General features: G+C 40.0%; 1 protein-coding gene across 1 annotated transcript; it reads right to left on the bottom strand.

The window, feature by feature from the left end:
• Positions 1-11784: 11784 nt before the first annotated feature.
• Positions 11785-19192, bottom strand: LOC128740645 (UDP-glycosyltransferase UGT5-like). The gene is made up of 5 exons (XM_053836208.1): positions 19082-19192; positions 13415-13661; positions 13127-13354; positions 12851-13066; positions 11785-12710 (listed from the first exon to the last, which is right to left on the bottom strand). The coding sequence occupies exons 1-5, from the start codon at positions 19190-19192 to the stop codon at positions 11785-11787; spliced, it is 1728 nt and encodes a 575-aa protein (XP_053692183.1).
• Positions 19193-20886: the final 1694 nt, after the last annotated feature.

The following is a 20886-nucleotide window of genomic DNA, read 5'->3' on the forward strand; positions in this document are numbered from 1 at the left end:
GAGAATTAGAGATTAACAAACGGACCTTTTCAGGTCCACCATATAAATTAGCTGAAGAGTTGAAATTATGAATTTCTCACATGTAAGAACACAATTCTTTAATGCGCAACTTGAGCATCTATATATGAAATTCATACAAAAATCACCGGCTTTAGCATTGGGAGACGAATTGCGCTACATTCGTAGTCCTACTTCAAGCCTGCGCCCGTGCCACTAGGCATGGACCCTTGTACTTTTTTAGGATTTTCCATGTTTTGCCTTTCTACTATATAAATATATAGTATAAAGGTATAGAAATCACTTGGAAAACCGGAAATGGAAAGAAGGTCCTGCGGGCCGATTGTCATATACCATTCGACTCAGTTTCGAAAACTGAGCATTTTCTGTGTGTGTGCGTGTGTATGTGTGTGTGTGTGGGTATGTAACGCTTTCAATCTCACTCACTTTTCTCGGAGATGGCTGGACCGATTTTAATGTTCTTAGTGTCAAATGAAAGGTCTAGGCGTCCCATAGGTTGCTATTGAATTTCATTTTGATCGGACTTTTAGTTCAAAAGTTATGTATAAAAATACGAAAAATATGGGACTTCATTATCTCACAGGTCCCTTAACCGATTTGAACAAAATTGATTGCATATGAAAGAAGAGTCTTACGAACCCTTAACTTTCAAATTTCATGACGATTGGCCTTGTAGTTTGAAAGTTGCATAAAGAAATGTGAAAAAATAGTATTTAAAACATATTTATGTAACATATAAACATTAATTCAATGAAAAACATCACACATTTTATGATTATTTGAAAATTACTGCTGAGATCTATCAAACGAAACCGAGTTATTTAAAATCGGACGGTTCATTCAAAAGTTATTCAAACTTTAACACTTGAGCACCGTATATTAAACCGTTAAAACGTTTGAAATCAAAACATATCAATCAAATGTTGATTGTATTCAATGTATGACATGTGTGTGATGTATGTGTGTATGTATGTATGTATGTATGTATGTATGTATGTATGTATGTATGTATGTGTGTGTGTATGTATGTGATAACAATTTGCTATTTTTAAATTTGCATTGAAATTCAATGAGAAACATGTCAATTGTCTAAAGTTTTTGAAGCCTCTTAGTGGAATACGAACTCTGAAATTAAAGAAAAGAAAAAACTTTTACCGACTAAATTCCACTATTTAATATTTATTCGCGACAGATACGTATACGCTTTGAAATAAGACACTGATGAAGCCTGCACGTCGTAGGCGAACTACGTATCTGTTGCAAATAAATATTAAATAGTGGGATTCAATCGAAAAGTTTTTTCTTTTCTTTGATTTCAGATTTCAATTGTCATTTTCTTCACTTGCTGTTACTCACAATTGTACAAGAAAAGCAAAAAGCGAAGAAAAGCAATTTATTTAAGCATGTAGGTATAATAGTGTATAGAATCAAAAATACTAGTGAGTTGATTTTTCCAAATAAATTTGTACAAATTCCAAACAAATTCTGCGCATCAATAGATGCTCTTTTCAATCAATAGATACTAGAGCTTAGAAATGTTACATGAAAAATAGCAAGTAAACGTTGCACGGTAGTAATTTTGTAAAATTTATTTTCGTTAGTGACATTTTAAAGGACAGATGTCTTATGTCATGAATCATGTTTCAATAAATAAATAAAAAATGACAAGCACTGAAAGTCACATCGATCCTTTTTTCCATTCTCAAGCATGTTTATGGCGCAGCTTTTGCACTATTTTTCGACCTCGTCTTGTATTCCTAGCCCTCTAACGGGATACATTGGAAAAACGATGCGATCAAGCTAATGAGTATCTTTTCATGAAATTACATTCGAAAGAAGCTTAAGTTTTGATTTTCATGCAAAAATTATCTGAAGGAGCGCCAGCTAAGAAAAAGTTCAATTTCTCTTTTTCATATCTTAAGTTATTTTTTCTAATTCAGATATATTGCAAAATTCAAGCCAAGCAAACTAATAGCAAAGTTTTGAAATTAATCATTTTTTTGTTGATTTGCTTTTTCTTCAAAAGCGAAGCATAATAATAATTTTTCTGAACTCTTGTTTTTCAAAGATACTAACTTTTGAACACATGGTATTAATATCAAAATATCAAAATATCAAAAAATCTGCTATTAAACACATATTTCATATTGTCAATTCAAAACAAGTTTCGTGGCTCTAAAGCCCGAAAGTTAAGGCCGTCTGTAGACCCGTTAGAGGGTTAATTTCTAATTTTCTATATATATTCATTGAAGTCTGCAAAAATTATCTTTTGTATCTACATTATCTATACCTATAAAGAAGGATTTCTGTCTGTCTGTCTGTCTGTCTGTCTGTCTGTCTGTCTGTCTGTCTGTCTGTCTGTCTGTCTGTCTGTCTGTCCGTATGTTCCTTATAGAATCGAAAACTACTGAACCAATCGACATGAAAATATGCATGTAGAGGTTTTTTGGGGCCAGGAAAGGTTTTAGTGATGGTTAGAAACCCCTCTCCCCACTAAGAGGGGGGGCTCCCATACAAATGAAACACAAATTTCTGCATAACTCGACAACTAATCAAGCAAATAAAACAAAATTTGGCATGTGGGTGTTTTCGGTGACAAGAATTTATTCTATGGAAAATTGAGACCCCTCCCCTCTTTATAAGGGGATTTATAACTCCTCTCCTCTTTAAAAGGGGGGGCTTCCGTACAAATGTCCTTATAACTCGAGAACTAATCAAGCAAATGGAACCAAATTTGGCATGTGAAGATTTTTGAGGGCAAGAATATTTTCTATAATAAATTAGGACCCCTCCCAACTTTAAGAGGGGGTGCTTCTACACAAATGAAATACAAATTTCCTCATAATTCGAGAACTAATCAAGCAAATGGAACCAAATTTGACATGTAAGTGGTTTTGGACGCAAGAAAGCGAGTTATGGCCCATCTCCCCTTTAAGGGGGTGGGCTTCCATACAAATGAAATGCAAATTTCCTCTTATCTCGAGAACTAATCAATCAAATGGAACCAAATTTGACATGTAGGAGTTTTAGATGGCAGAAATTTTTTCTATGGTGAATTACGACCCCTTCCCCTTTTAAGAGGGGAGCTCCCATACAAATGAAATTCAAATTTCCTTATAACTTGAGAACTAATCAAGCAAATGGAACCAAATTTGGCATGTGGGAGATTTTGGAGTCTTGAATTCATTTTACGACAGTTAGAGACCTCTCACCCCTGTGGTAGGGGGATATGGACTCTCATACAAATAAAACAGAAATTTTTGCGAAACTCAAAAACTAATCGAACTCGAGAAATTCGAGACTCTTCCATAAAACATTAGTCAATACAAGACCACAAAAACTATCTATAGTAACACTAGATCATTCAGGACGAGACGGTCGCGAGTGTTGCCGGTGACCCGCCGTCGGAAGCGCCGCCCACTGGGGGGCTTGCAAAATTCGAGATTGTGACAAAGATCATCCTCCGAGATTCATGATTTATGTACAACACAGGTTAATTTGTGGCAATACGAAGTTTGTCGGGTCAGCTAGTTTTTCTATAAATCACGTAAATATTATAAAACTAAATAAGGTGTTCATCAAGTAGCATAAATGACGCTTACAAGTATTTACGCACCCAAGGAAAGAAAATATAATTGCTCTACGCAATACGTTATGAATTTTACTGGCAAATGAGGATTTTGAGGAATACGGAACGGATATTTAAAAATATAGTCAAGTTAATTATAGATGTACCTGGGAAATTAAATAATTGACTGAAGTTTTTGGAGCGTCTTAGTAGAATACGAAACCTAAAAATAAAAAATAAGAAAACTTATCCAATTTAATTCTACTATGTGTATTTTATTCAATGACAGATACGTATTTCGAAAACAGACACTGAGGAAGCCTGCAAGTCGTAGGCGAAATACGTATCTGTCATTGAATAAAATACACATAGTAGAATTAAATTGGATAAGTTTTCTTATTTTTTATTTTTAAATTAAATAATGATTATTGCGGCAGTAGAAAGGCTAGGTCACGCCGCTAGGTGGATTAATTCGGTTTTTCTAGTTGGTATGATTAAAATTTGTTGTTATAGAACATGTTCAAACATTTGTTCGTGTCACATAATCTAATAGAAAACCTCAGTTTTGAACAATCGAGTATCATTTACTCTTTCAGTTTGATGAGATTGTAGAATGTTCGATTATGTATGTATGTGTGTATGTATATTTGTATGTATGATGTGTGTATGCATGTATATATATATATATATATATATATATATATATATATATATATATATATATATATATATATATATATATATATATATATATATATATATATATATATATATATATATTTATATATATATATGTATGTATGTTTGTATGTATGGATGTATATATGTATATGGTGTATAATATATGGCATATGGTAAACGGTAAATGGTAAATGGTTCGCTGCTGAAAATAGGTTTGACTACACTTTCGTCGGGCATTCTTGCCACACGCCCAGTTCAACGCAGCATGCCACAGTACTATCTTCACTACATCAGCATATTTGTACACTTGCCACACTTCATTTTCCATTTTGCCACCAAGTATTGATCACAGAATTTCACGCTCCAAAACCACAAGCCGATCAGTTTCCTTTACCGTCCATGATTCATGTCCGTAAAGGGTCTGAAATTAAATAAAAAGAAAACTATTCCAATTAAATTATACTGTCTACATTTATTCGCGACAGACACGTATTTCGCCTACTACTAGCAGGCTTCATCAGTATCTGTTTTCGAAGGGGTCCCGGAATGATTAGTGTTATGTAGAGCACCAGTTTTGTGCAAATACGAGAGCGGCTGAGGTTTCACCTGCTATTCTAACGCTTGATTTTGACCTATCTATCGTAGCAAAAATCAGCCGAACTATTTTCGTCGAAAAACCATGTTCTAGTATTGCCTGACAGAGCTCATTTCATTTGACTGAATCGGAAAGTCCGCAAACAGATGAACTCTAAATGTACTAGTGGAACTTGTATGTATGTATGTATGGGGGGGGGGGGATCCACCATCAGTTCAAGGTCCTGCCAGTGTATGTGGGTAGACTTACAGTAGATCCAAATTTGATTGTCAAATGAATTTCACACTAAAGCTGCTGTAGAAGGATCAAAAGGGATTGGGCGGACCCACAAGCCACAAGCAGAGACACTTGTGCGCATTCCGGGATTATAAGAATTTCCTTCCAGCATTAGGATCCTTCCATCCCAGGCAACAAGGTGAGTTTTATTATACTCTTATGGCGGTTTTAATGACCAATTTTGGTCTTAAATACCATCATAAGATTGTAATAGAACCCAAATTGTTACTTGGGATGTAACAATCAATTTCGCTGCACCAGCTTTAACCCACGTGATGGTTTGTTTGTTCGAAGAGTGCAACATAAATATTATTTCAGGCATTCAGGAGTTTCCTCCTAGTGATTCCAGTTGCCGGTAGTGATTCCGGTAGTGATATGATGCCTCTGTATTCATAAATTTATCATATAATGCATATAATGAATTTATCACATGCTATATAATGAAATGAAATTAATATGGATAAAAATAGAACGAGCTCACCAGCAGTGCTTTGCATCAGATATAGTTGCATCATAATGATGCCATCATTTGAATTTCCATCAATCCTACATGTACAACAACCCAACAATATCCATGTACATTATTAGCAAGTTTTACAGTAAATGTTTCCATTGTATAGTAGGGTTTTGAAGAGCTAGAACGAAACAAACAATCGAATATATGTTGGGGCTTACCTATCAACGGGGCCGGGTGGATCGGCCGTCTGCCCAAAACGACGATTTTGATATCAGCCAGCCGGGATCCACGCAGCATCGGACCTCCTAGCTTAGCTACTCAATCTTAAGGAAAGAGCATTACCGGGTATGACCACGTGGAGGTGCTAGATAGGAACTTGGGTTGGCTAGAGCTATGTTGGACGAATTTTCATTGCCTTCCCCCTTTCATACCCCTAAATGTACTCCTGGAACTTATCTATAAACTCACGAAAGACTCCGCTAAACGGAGGAATTGAGCAATGTAATATTTCGATAGTTTTTACACACAAGTCGATGTTCTGTTTTGAAAATCGGGCAAATGAGGCCATCCATTTGTTCTTCCTCCTGGATCGTAACAATGATCCGGTGGATAAATACGTACAACCGCTCGCTTGCCGCTTTTAGAAGTTCAGCCGGTTCAGCCTGCCCAGCAGCTTTTTTAGCCGACTGATTGCCTTCTTAACCTCCTCTTGTGTTGGTAGCTCCACACCTTGTTCATTGCTAACAATTTTTATCCTGTTCCTGCTGATCTCCGTGTTTATCTCTTCATTCAACAACGTCTAGAAGTGCACCTTCCACCTGATTGTTACCACCGTTTTGTCAGTAAGCAGGTTACTAGCAATATCACTACATTTCACAGACATGGTAAAAATCCTCTACCTCACCGTTTTGGAAAAAGTTCGCGTGTCGCTGCTGGCAATTCCCTTCTCTGCGCCGGCAAGCACTTGCTCCTCGTACTCGCGTTTCTTTAGACGGCTGGCACTTTTTCCCGCAGCTATAGTCTCTGTTCTGACTAGCCGCAGTGAGCATTCGACTCCTGGCACGGTTCTTCTCATCTGTCACACTCTGGCATTTGGCATCAAACCAGCTGTTACGGTGTTTTTCATGCGTCGTGCCTAACACCGCTCTCGCAATGGTTTCAATGGTTCAATGGAGGTTCCTCCACAGTCCACTTATATCTTCTTCCAGGTCTGGAAGGTTTGCTGCTGAAGAAAACTGAGAAGAAAGCTCGAGGCGATGGAGTCGATGGACAGTAGATTTTTTGATCGATGCCAAATCCTCTAAAATCTATTAAAAATTGACTGAATTATAAGCGTGCAAAACACTATCAGTTTGTTCACATCTTTTCTTCATTCATCTTTTCTGCATCTCAGAAACGACAATTGATATACACTTATTATTTTGGATATTTTTTAATTGAAGTGTTTATTATAATTTAGAGGTGAGGTATTTCATTCAATTATACCTAGGGTATTGTCGTTATCGTCGGGCCACTGTTATGGTTGGGCCATCACGATTTTACAGTTTTAGTAACTCATGATATCTATGATACAACCATTGTAAAACTTCTTACTGTGATAGCTAACTTTTCACAATATTGTGAGTTTCAATCATGTATTCAAAACACCCGTACTGAATTCAGTGACTAAATCTTACAAAAAAAGTTTTCCAGGCGCAATGAACTTTTCTTCAAGAAATGACTCATGAAATGCAACTATCGAGATAAATTTTGAAAATGTATGAAGTGTTTTGTGCTGCACACGAAGACTATAGAAAAATCCCCTTCAGTAAGGTGTTTGGAAAGGCTAAGGTGAAATACTAGAAAAGCGCTATATGTAAAGGTCGGGCCACTTGAGTAGTCATGGTTGGGCCACCATAATTTTAAGCGCAATAATCGCTAAACAATGTCAGTCACGTAAAATGTGATGAAATAAAGCAAAATAAACACGATAAAAACCTAGATTTTTGTTGTTTTTTAATTGTAGTTGTACACTTCGGAAAAGGCGATTGTAGCAATATTGATTTTACAAAATCGCGATTTTACAAAACGTGGCCCAACCACGACGACACTCCCCTACTTATTATGACGAATCGACGTTCCGTATGACGAAGTGGTGCAATGAAGGTCTTGTCTTACTAAAAATACAAGTTATATTAGGTAATAAATAAATAAATATTTCGTTGATCTAAATGGGTAGCTGCTCCTTTAGAAATTGGAAATAAAGCATGGATCGTCATTGGCGTAGCTAGTACATTTTTCTGGGAGGGTCCTAGGGGATGCCTTTCAGAAAAATTTTCACGATATACGAAAATATCGATCTTCTAGTAGCTACATAGATATAATGTTCTCAGTATAAATATTTTACTGAGAACTAAATACCTAGCTGACCCGACAAACTTCGTATTACCACAAATTAAACTGTGTTGTACATAAATCGTGAATCTCGGATGACCTTTGTTACAATCTTGAATTTTGCAAGTTTCTGGGGAGTTCATGGGTGTTTTAATATACAAATTTTCCTCACAGTGAAGTAGAGAACAACTCCCTCCATTACTATTTCACGGAAAATCTTTTCGTAGAAAGTACCATTTCGCAGGGGTGACCCAACTGAAGGAAAGTAATAGAGGTCAGTAGATCTAGGAAAATAAATAAACCTAGATAGAGTTGATCTCTACGGGGAGCTGCTCACCGCAGTGGCCGGCGCTTCCGGCTGGCCGTCTCGCGCTGAATGATCTAATGTTACTATTGATAGTCTTTTTATTGATTAATGTTTTATGAAAGAGTCTAAAATCTCTCGAGTTCGATTAGTTTTTGAGTTACGCAAAAATTTCTATTTTATTTGTATGAGAGTCCTTATCACCCTACCACAGGGGTGAGGGGTCTCAAACCATCACTAAAAAAATTCCTGCCTCCAAAACCCCCCCCACATGCCAAATTTGGTTCCATTTGCTTGATTACTTCTCGAGTTATTAGGAAATTTGTATTTCATTTGTATGGGAGCCCCCCTCCTAAAAAGGGAGAGGGGTCCTAATTCATCGTAGAAAAAATTCATGCCTCCAAAAACACCCACACGCCAAATATGGTTCCATTTGATTAATTAGTTCTCGAGTTATGAGGATATTTGTATTTCATTTGTATAGAAGCCCCCTCCTGAAGCGGGGAGAGGTTTCAATTCACCATAGAAAAAACTCTTGTCTCCAAAAACCCCCACATGTCAAATTTGGTTCCATTTGCTTGATTAGTTCTCGAGTTATGAGGAAATTTGTATTTCATTTGTATGGAAGGGAATAATGTATTAAAAGGGAGAGGGGACATTATTCCCCTCCTAAAGAGGGGAGGGGTCTCAATTCACCATAGAAAAAAAATTGTCTACAAAAACACCCACATGCCAAATATGGTTCCATTTTATTAATAGTTTTCGAGTTATGAGGAAATTTATATTTCATTTGTATAGGAGCCCCCTCCTAAAGTGGGGAATGGGCTCAATTCACCATAGAAAAAATACTTGTCTCCAAAAACATCCACTTGTAAAATTTTGTTCCATTTGCTTGATTAGTTCTCGAGTTATGCAGAAATTTGTGTTTCATTTGTATGGGAGCACCCCCTCTTAGTGTGGGGAGGGGTCTGTAACCATCATAAGAACCTTCCTTGGTCCCAAAAATCACCATATGCAAATTTTCACGCCGATCGGTTCAGTAGTTTTTGGTTCTATAAGGAACATTCGAGCAGACAGACAGAAATCCATTTTTATAGGATAGATGTATTGGCGAGTCGTCGCGACGATGTAAAGCAAAATGAGCCGCCATATTTCTGGTGCTGACGGAGTTGTTGAGAACTATTTTCTTCGCACTGTCGTCCGGCATCATTACGACGTGTCCGGCCCACCGTAGCCTACCGACTTTCGCCAGATGTACGATTTGAATCTTTCCAGAAGTCACTGTAGCTCGTGTTTCATACGTCTCCGCCACTCTCTGCTCGAACACGACAAGGGCGCTCTTCCTTTCACGCATTTGGTCTTTGATCCATTTATTTTTAGCCCAATCCTCTTAGACCCCGCTTTCAGTCTGGCGTAGATTGCCTTCGCCACCGCAAAGTTCCTGGTTATGATAGCAAAGTCATCTGCAAAGCCCATGAGTTGGCTACCCTTGGTGAAAATCATGACTCTCGCTTCGATTCCCGCTCGTCGGATCACCCCCGAAAGAGTGATGTGGAACATCATGCTGGATAAGCCGTCACCTTGTCTCAACCCTTGCCGTGTCTCTAAGGGGCTCGCAAAATGCGCACGAAACACATTACTTGATCCAATACAACTCTAACCAGACGCGTCAGTTTATTCGGAACACCTGCTGTTCTTGATCGACTGTATCGTATGCTGCTTTGAAATCAATAAAGATGTGATACGTGGGCACTTTGTATTCCTGACATTTATGCAAAATCTATCGGATGGTAAAAATATAGTCCGTGATTCCACGAGCGCCCATAAGGCTTGCCTGGTAATTCTTTTCGAAACCCTGTGCTATCGGTAACAGTATCTGGGAGAGTACCTTGCAGGCGGTGTTTTCCAACGTTATGCCGCGAAAGTTGCAGTAGTCGAACCGATCACACCCTTTTTGTAGATGGGACTAACCACTAACAAATCTTGGAAATAACCCAGTTTAGAACAATTGCCAGCGTTTCTCGGCAATGTTTATGAAAGTTTTCAATGCCATCGGTTAGCACATTTCCGAGTGCTAACTGAAATCGGAATCCACCGCAGGCGAGTATTTTCTTACTTCCAAAAACACGCAAGGAGGCGCTTCATACTTATTCCAATTGGCCGTGTGAGTAATTGAGATAGAAAAGGGAATACAAAAACCTAACGCTAGCAAAAAAACCGAGTTCACGCTTATCGTCCAGCATATACCCGAGAAACTTTTACGAAGTAAATGCACGCAATCCAGAGTGTTTCCGACGTGTTAAAACGCCGTTGTCTAAAAGGCTACACTGAAATGGGTCGCAGGTACTTTTTCAGAGCGCGCGGCTTATTTCATTAGCCACGGTCGCAGCGTATCGACTCAAGTAAATTTCGTAAGGTTTTTCAAGTGCGGCACGCAGTAAGGTTCAGTGTTTAGACATGCCTGGTCCTTACTAGCGACTTTCGTGGTCTTCAGTAACCCGATTTCTCGTTTGACTTGTTGGAGATTAGGTTCTGGGGCATTTATTATCTTTCATGGGCTCACTTAGGTTAAACCCGTTCCGCCTCCTGCTGCAACTTCACCATCGAACGTTTTTACCTGGTGAACACCTCGGGCTCTTTTGTGTCTAGGTTCCATCCCTCGTCCCTACATATGTCAGTTTTCAGTATGTAATTTCGCCGTCATATCACCGCTTGTGGAAAGCTGGATGCACTGAAACATTTTTTGCGGTTTTCGAATTCCAACGGAGAAAATTTCTGGAAGGGGTCTGCAGCATTTTGGAGAGGGCCAGGTCCTCCAGGCTCTCTAGCTCTAGCTACGCCTGTGGATCACGTTTGGCTAGGTATGACCGTGTGGCAAAAGTGGCTCTGCTACCCTAGTCGTAAATTATTTTCAAACAGCAGGCGACGGTCGACAGTGGTCGTTTGTCAGCATAACAAATACTCCGTTTCATGTTTTGATGTATAAAACATCGATGGCTGATCTAACGCCTTTATCACCGGACGAAAGACGATGTGTCGACCAATGGATACAGCTATTCCGCTTATCGTACCCGATCAGGAAGTTGAGCCGGGACTTTTCCGATGGAGGTAACAGCTTCGTTTTACTTGTTGGTGTCTTGCTACTTCAGTTAACATTGTCATTGTCACCCACGATCGTGTCTGTTGACAGTTCTAGCAGCGGAAATACTTCATCAACTTTTCCCACGATTGGTGGATCTGCATAACTATACGAAGGGATTCGCCATGGCTCGAAAATTGGACAACTGGGAGACGTTGAATCGTAAAGTTTTGAAAAAAATTGGAATTTTCTTGACCACTTCGATGGTACGATCGGTTGCTGGAGGAGAAAGCGGTGCTGTAGAGGCTATTTTGTTCGAAATCATGATGAAAAGCGCTGAATTTGGTAATATTCATAAACAATAAGGCTTTCGAATTTAGTATCAGTATTTAACACCCATAATACGTTTTGTAAGTAAATTTTATTTTTAATACTAATTTTCTTTAAACTTCGTATGGCCTCGAACTTTAGACGGTGTCACGATTTTCTTGGTTTCCTTCGATTTTTGTTTTATGAAGTCCCTATAAAGTGCCATCAGGATTCTATAGCTGACTGTTAACGTTAAAGTTACCATTAGTGTGAAAAAGGTTACCACGTCCAACATGTGGTACTGTACCCAATTCAGATCGACGGATATCGACTTCAGATGTTTGGCTCCTTTGTGACGTATTACATACTCAATCCAGTACATGGCTTCGTCCATTGGCGGAACTAAATTATCGCGAAATAGTTGAGAGGCTTTTTTCGCCAGTCTTTTGTAGGTAGGATCGGTGAGTAACTCATTGATTCTGGAACCCAGCGTTATTACGTTAACATCAGCGAAATTCAACGACAAAGCATAACCTGAGCGCTCTGCTTTGAGTGCGTTTTGATGCTGATCGCCATAGAACGGGATGAACAGCATAGGAACTCCACGATAAAGTCCCTCCTGTGTGCCAAACATTCCGCCATGAGTGATGAATAGAACTACATTGGGATGGGCCAGGATATCGCTCTGTGGCAACCACTTTCTAACCATGACATTTTTCGGAACATTACTCATCGTTTCATCCTCAAATTTCCACAACACTTTATGCTTGATATTCCGAAACACCTCGAAAAATGCCTTCAGCTTGTCTTTCGGCATATCGGTGCTCTTGACGTACGACCCGAGGCTAAAAAATATTGCCCCCTCGGTGGCACCGTTCAGAAATCGTTGAATATCCTTCGGCAGTACTTTCGCCGGTTTGATGTGGGCTCCAGCCACGTTCACCAGCCCCGTTATGGAGGCACGAGGCGGCGTCGTAGAGATGTGACTGTTTATCAACATCACCGAGATGGATTTTTCCAGCTCCTCCACCGATGGGAACGATTCCGGCCCTGTGGAAGTAGAAGAGTAAACAGTTAGTCAACTGTTTCACAAATGTTTGTTAGTTTCACAAATGTTTATTAATAGGTATGGACTAAGAGAAAACTACCGACGAAATATTTTTGTTTCAATTATTTTTCGAGGCACTAACCTTCAATCGAAGAAAAGTATTTTTTCGCCAATTTATCCTGTCGAGGCAAATAGTAGTATTTCCGTAAAAAAGCATCCGTCGCCGATATCAGAAAATTGTAGCATCGCTGACTGAAACTCATATCATCCTTATACATTAGAATAGGATGTGGAACGAAGGACCACGGTGTCAGCAGTCCCATTGCTCGATCCATAAAATCCGAGTAACCCAATGTCCCTAGCGAAGAGTAAATCGTAAATAACACGTTCACGAACAGAATGTTCACAAACAGCAAACCTATTGTCACAATCGGCGCTCGGTACTTGTGTGCAAACATCAGGAAAGCCTCCTGATAAAACTGTTCCGATATCACCAGATCGAAGCTGCTATCGTCCTGCTCGATGAAATGCTGAACATCGGGGTTCCTCAGCGCATATTTTGTCGTAGAAATGCCGACGTTCCAGTATAAAAACAAATTGGAAACATCACTGCTGTACTTCGCTTCGAACATATCCGACACGGGAACTACAATGACACAGTGTTCTGCCAATAATTAGTGCTCGAAATTCTGTCAAATTTACTCACAATAGTATGGAATATCGAATGGCGGATCTATTACTACCTCGGTATAGTTAGGATGTGGCTCGGTGGCGGCAAAGTTGGTAACAGCCGTTACTTGGTGGCCTCGGTCTAGCAGCTCCAGGACGAAATGCTCCAGCCACAGCCAATGACTGTGCGCCGGAAAGGGAACGAGCACTAGAATCTTCGAGCAGTTTGCCATCGTGCCGAAGGTCGTCAGTATAATCAGTACATGTTTAATGAGTGTAAAGTTCTGCAAAGGAAATATTCCTTATTTAGAATTCAGTTATTTTTAATTCAGTGGTTGTGAAAAATTATAGAACTCAGTGTAATACTGAAGTCGCTTTTTTCGTGTTTTTTTACGCGGTTTGTTTTTTACGCGACTATTTTTACGCGAATTTCGGAATTTACGCGGTTTTTTACGCGAATTTCGGAGTTTACGCGGTTTTTTACGAGAATTTCGGAATTTACGCGATTTTTGGAATTTACGCGGATGTGCTCAATTAGTTTTCGCATAGTGTTGAAATCCACAACACTTTTTATGCAAAATTTTGGATTTTTTTACAAAAATTTTGAAATTTACGAGGTTTTTTTACGCGAATTTCCGAATTAACGCGTTTTTTACGCGAATTTCGGAATTTGGCGTTTTTTCACGCGATTTGGATTACGCGAGATGTATCCTTCGCGTAAAAAGCGACTTTAGCGTATTTTCCACGGAGCGGTAAGTGATACTTTGGATTCTTTACCTATGAATTTTTGAATTTATAAACTGATAAACTTGGATCCATTTGCTTGATTAGTTCTCGAGTTATGAGGAAATTTGTATTTTATTTGTATGGGAGCCTCCGCCCCCCCACCGCTTAGAGAAGGAAGAGATATCAATACACCATATAAAACATCACTGCCTCCAAAAACCCCCATAGGCCAAATTCGGTTCCATTTGCTTGATTGATTCTCTAGTTATGAGGAAATTTGTCTTTCATTTATAAGGGAGCACCCCATCTAAGAGAAGGGAGGGGTCTCAATACACCATAGATATAATTACTGGCTCCAAAAACCCCTACATGCAAAATTTGGTTCCATTTGCTTGATTAGTTCACCAGTTATGACAGACCTGTCCGACAGATAGACCTATCCGACCGACAGACCTGTTCGACCGACAGACCTGTCCGACCGACAGACCTGTCCGACCGACAGACCTGTCCAACCGACAGACCTGTCCGACCGACAGACCTGTCCGACCGACAGACCTGTCCGACCGACAGACCTGTCCAACCGACAGACCTGTCCGACCGACAGACCTGTCCGACCGACAGACCTGTCCGACCGACAGACCTGTCCGACCGACAGACCTGTCCGACCGACAGACCTGTCCGACCGACAGACCTGTCCGACCGACAGACCTGTCCAACCGACAGACCTGTCCGACCGACAGACCTGTCCGACCGACAGACCTGTCCGACCGACAGACCTGTCCGACCGACAGACCTGTCCGACCGACAGACCTGTCCGACCGACAGACCTGTCCGACAGACAGACCTGTCCAACAGACAGACCTGTCCAACAGACAGACCTGTCCAACAGACAGACAGACAGACAGACAGACAGACAGACAGACAGACAGACAGACAGACAGACAGACAGACAGACAGACAGACAGACAGACAGACAGACAGACAGACAGACAGACAGACAGACAGACAGACAGACAGACAGACAGACAGACAGACAGACAGACAGACAGACAGACAGACAGACAGACAGACAGACAGACAGACAGACAGACAGACAGACAGACAGACAGACAGACAGACAGACAGACAGACAGACAGACAGACAGACAGACAGACAGACAGACAGACAGACAGACAGACAGACAGACAGACAGACAGACAGACAGACAGACAGACAGACAGACAGACAGACAGACAGACAGACAGACAGACAGACAGACAGACAGACAGACAGACAGACAGACAGACAGACAGACAGACAGACAGACAGACAGACAGACAGACAGACAGACAGACAGACAGACAGACAGACAGACAGACAGACAGACAGACAGACAGACAGACAGACAGACAGACAGACAGACAGACAGACAGACAGACAGACAGACAGACAGACAGACAGACAGACAGACAGACAGACAGACAGACAGACAGACAGACAGACAGACAGACAGACAGACAGACAGACAGACAGACAGACAGACAGACAGACAGACAGACAGACAGACAGACAGACAGACAGACAGACAGACAGACAGACAGACAGACAGACAGACAGACAGACAGACAGACAGACAGACAGACAGACAGACAGACAGACAGACAGACAGACAGACAGACAGACAGACAGACAGACAGACAGACAGACAGACAGACAGACAGACAGACAGACAGACAGACAGACAGACAGACAGACAGACAGACAGACAGACAGACAGACAGACAGACAGACAGACAGACAGACAGACAGACAGACAGACAGACAGACAGACAGACAGACAGACAGACAGACAGACAGACAGACAGACAGACAGACAGACAGACAGACAGACAGACAGACAGACAGACAGACAGACAGACAGACAGACAGACAGACAGACAGACAGACAGACAGACAGACAGACAGACAGACAGACAGACAGACAGACAGACAGACAGACAGACAGACAGACAGACAGACAGACAGACAGACAGACAGACAGACAGACAGACAGACAGACAGACAGACAGACAGACAGACAGACAGACAGACAGACAGACAGACAGACAGACAGACAGACAGACAGACAGACAGACAGACAGACAGACAGACAGACAGACAGACAGACAGACAGACAGACAGACAGACAGACAGACAGACAGACAGACAGACAGACAGACAGACAGACAGACAGACAGACAGACAGACAGACAGACAGACAGACAGACAGACAGACAGACAGACAGACAGACAGACAGACAGACAGACAGACAGACAGACAGACAGACAGACAGACAGACAGACAGACAGACAGACAGACAGACAGACAGACAGACAGACAGACAGACAGACAGACAGACAGACAGACAGACAGACAGACAGACAGACAGACAGACAGACAGACAGACAGACAGACAGACAGACAGACAGACAGACAGACAGACAGACAGACAGACAGACAGACAGACAGACAGACAGACAGACAGACAGACAGACAGACAGACAGACAGACAGACAGACAGACAGACAGACAGACAGAAATTCACTTATATATACATATGGGTTATTCCACGTCAAGTGTCCGAGCTTGTCCGAGTCACTTGTAACCGACCTCCTCGGATTTCAACCAAATCCGGCCAGATTGTTCATTTTGGGCCATAAAACAAAAGTTCTCTCAACTTTCGTATTCTGCTAAGGCGCTCAAAAACAAACTTTAGTTGTATTATATACTATTTATGTGCTTCCACAACAGCGCAATGTGCCTTTAGATTAAACCAGATTAATTTTGCTTTTTTTGTTATTTGCTTATAGCTAGGACATTTTATTTTCTTTATGATTTTACATGAGAAATTGGGAATTGTTTATTTCAAAACGCTATATCTCGAGATCGGCAAAGAACACCTCGTGGTTATGAGTGATTCTTATATAAATAATTCTGGGAAATACGATGGTGTTGAAATTTTTGAGATCAAGTTGTACTCAATGAGAGACAAATGCAAATTTAATTTTAAAATCGAAAATAAAAATACTTGGCAACACTGCTGGTAAAAACTAGTAGCTTTTTCGGATTCCTCAGAAAATTTCCCTTGAAAATGTAGAAAAGAGCTTCTTTCTAAACCGATTGCTTTCGGAGATATAAGCCAAAGAAAATAAGCGAATTTGACGAAAATGAGGTTTTTTCTTATAAAAGGGAGGGCTCCCATAAATCGAGTTGATGTCCAATCGGCACCAAACTTGGAATTTTTGTTTTTGGCCCAAAATGAACAATCTGGCCTAATTTGGTAAAAATCCGAGGAGGTCGATTGCAAGTTTGTACTTTTTCTCGGTCACTTGACGTGGAATGACCCATATATAGATTTCGCCGAATAACATATCGCGGAAAACCATTTCTCGGTTGACCATTACGCGGAATATAGTCTTTCGAGGAATACCATTTCGTATTCGTGGAAAACTTGATACGTTCTCGAGTTATACAGAAATTTGTGTTTCATTTGTATGGAAGGCTTCCCTCTTACAGGGGATAGGGGTCTCTAAGCTTCATAAGAACCTTTCCCGGCCACAAAAACCCTTGCGTACAAATTTTCGCGCCGATCGGTTCAGTAGTTTCCGAGTCTATAAGGTACATGCAGACGGACAGATTTATTTTTATATATACAAATAAAATAAAATTCAGGAAACATTGGTTTTGGATTAAAATGAAATTGAGATAAATAGTTTGAGAAATATTGCGATATCATGACGGTTAAAAAAATACAGAATCAAAGTGCTCTTGCTGCAGATTGGTTTCAATGCATTACAATAAAATCTAAATACAAGCTAAATTGCATCAATACTACCGGCAAAACAAATCTACTGCGTATTTGGTACCACATTGGCTACCAATGTCTAAGCACGCTAGTGGTCTTCAATGAAGTAAAAAAAAATATGAAAAAAAAAATGTTTTGTTTTTTAAGTGGCTGTGAATCCATAATTAATCTGAATGTTGATGTGGAGATAAAAACGGCCGATGAAACACGAACGAAGTGCGTTTTGTTGGTTGGTATGCTTGGAAACACACGCCCCATCTGAGCATATCTTTTTGAAGTCAGATGATGACAAAATAATCCCTAGACCAGATATTCAATCTTGATGGGCGATTTTCAGACTGGTTAAAAATACTCCTCAAATAGTATCCGAACAGCCACAGTTAAACACCATTCAAACTGGTCACCCCGCGTGAATGTCCGAAACGGCGCTCGTTGAATTACCTTATTCATTTAATAAACTCGAATTCCTTTGTCTGATTTATTACTTTGAGTAAAGCTAATTCAGATCTGCAATATTTCACTGACAATTGTCGCATGTTTTTCGTCCTCTCTGATGATAAAATTGAAGGTGTTAAAACCATTTGATCAAAAGTAACTTTGGTACTGTATGGTTATTCACTCGTGTCCTCATATTAATAGCGTCTGTTTTATCGTAAAATACATTTGTAAATTGTGCAGATGTTTACAAACAGCTGTGTGAAACTCAAACTAGTTAGCCCAACAACATCACAGTTTCATAGTTAATTAATTAGCAATTGATAGTGATCGACACTCTCGTTCCCTGGGAAAACTTATCACTGTGCAGTGTGCACTTAGTTCTCAAAGCAGTAACCGCTGCAGCAGTTTGTAATAATATTTCAAAATTTAAAAAATTATTTTTGCACTTCGAATACGGCACTTTTGATTGAACCAATATTTTTCCTATACTACAGCAACGGGTGGCGCATTATTCAGAAAACCACTTGTTAATCCGTCGAAGCCGCTTGAATGCAACGTTTTCGTTTGTAAGCCGCAGCCGTTTCGGTGAGCTCGTAGAAAGTAAAGCGCACTGACGAGAACGTTTGTTCGAACGTAAACAAAATATCTAAATTTAAGTGCGAATATTTAATCTATACTAAATTTAGGAACCTGTGGAGTGAAACTTGGCACTGACACTAGCCTGACCCATTTCCATCAGTATCTCCACCAGAAACAGTATCTCTTTCACTGTCAATGTCACAAGGATCCGTACGATGATGATCAGGAATGTGGTTTTCCTATACATTTTAATTGCTTTCAAGTATTTTAATGTTGAACTCCTATTTTTTTGGTCTATTAAAATACCAACCATTGCCGCGAGCTGCGTATCGTAGATATTCGGTTGTTAATTAACTCGGACACGTAACGTTTGTTATTGCTCCTGCGAATTAAATTATATAATTGGATCGAATCGGAACGGTTTGCTGTAGCACTGAAACACTTTCGAAACCACCGGATGGTGGAACCGTACGCTTTGGCGTCTCGCGGAATACTGAGCGAATGGCGAGATTTTCCTAACGTGAGGCAGCTGGCTGTGTTTATAGTGGATCCCGTAGCAGTAAACAGGGAGTAATTTTTTTCCCAATGAGCAAAAACTGTCCAACTGAACAATAACTCACTTCAGAATACCGGTGCGATGCGAACAAGAATAGATCAGTTCCAAGCGAAATTTTGCCGGCCGGCGAATAGCAGTCCGCGAAGGGTATCGTTTGAATTCAGTGCTTCTCAATAACCGTGCGTCTCCATTAAACATCTGTTGTAGAATAATATGGCATGGTTTATATGGCATGGCTTATATAGCATTTTCTGCTCACTCAAAAATCATGATGACATGTTTTAAATAGCTCTTACAGTCACAAGAAAATTGATCGCTGAATGTTTTGTAGAGACACTTCTCTCCGACAGCTTATCGAGATTACAGAAAAATCAATTAAAATTACATATGAAACCTTGGCGGATGGTAGTCGTAAGAGTGGTTATACATGATTATCGGAGTTGCATTGTTTTTCTCCTGGAAAAGTTGCCCAAATCGCGAAAAAACTAACGGTACATCCAAATTAGGTGAGTAAGGAAGAGAGTAAGGGGTTGTATTGTAGTCACAGTAATACGTGGACTATGTGGTCTTATGTTATCAAGCAACATGGTGAGTACTGATCCACTGATTAATCTAGGTCATATCAATTTAAGCTTTAGCAATAATGTTCGACATCGGAATGAAAATTGAAGTCCGGGTTCCGGTCTGGTCCGGTTAAAAATCGGCACGAACGTTATTATTCCGACCTTATTCCGGTCCGATTTGGCTCTGTTCCGGTTCTGGTTCTATTGAAGATCATTGATTTTTGATATAACTTAATTATAATTGTATAGTGTGTTAGTTATTTGCGATTGTCACATGTTATCTATTTTTTCCGTCAAACACTAGACTAAATTTTCGTCGAGAGAGTAGATTGAAAATAGGTATACGGTTTGAAATCAAAAGATTGCCCATCGTTAGCTGAAACTTTTTGCTATCTTTCTGGCAGAGCTCGATTACCGTTACGGTAAAAGCCCGAGCAGGAGCGAAGAGCAAAATAATATAAAAACAATATCAAACTGTGTTATAATGGTAGGGGATTGTCCCCTGTTGTGAAACGGCCCCGGTTGTGAAACACCCCTAATTTTTAACGTTTTTATTATCCTAGTGCAGCCAAGTTACTACCAACGTCTAGTCTCATAGTAATATAACTTTTGAGCGAACAACGGTCAAACTTCAACATTTACAATGCTTTGTAGGAAAAGTGTTTGAAAAAACACCTAAAAAAGTTTTTTCGCATATTTTGCAATTGATTATTTTGTGTACCAAATGGAATAAAAAGCTCAGGTATAGGCATATAAGCTAAGTTTTGGACCTCTATTTCATCACACAGACAAATTTTAGGTGAAATAATTGACTCAAAAATT

Source organism: Sabethes cyaneus, chromosome 3, assembly GCF_943734655.1.
Source record: "Sabethes cyaneus chromosome 3, idSabCyanKW18_F2, whole genome shotgun sequence".
NCBI lineage: Eukaryota > Metazoa > Arthropoda > Insecta > Diptera > Culicidae > Sabethes > Sabethes cyaneus.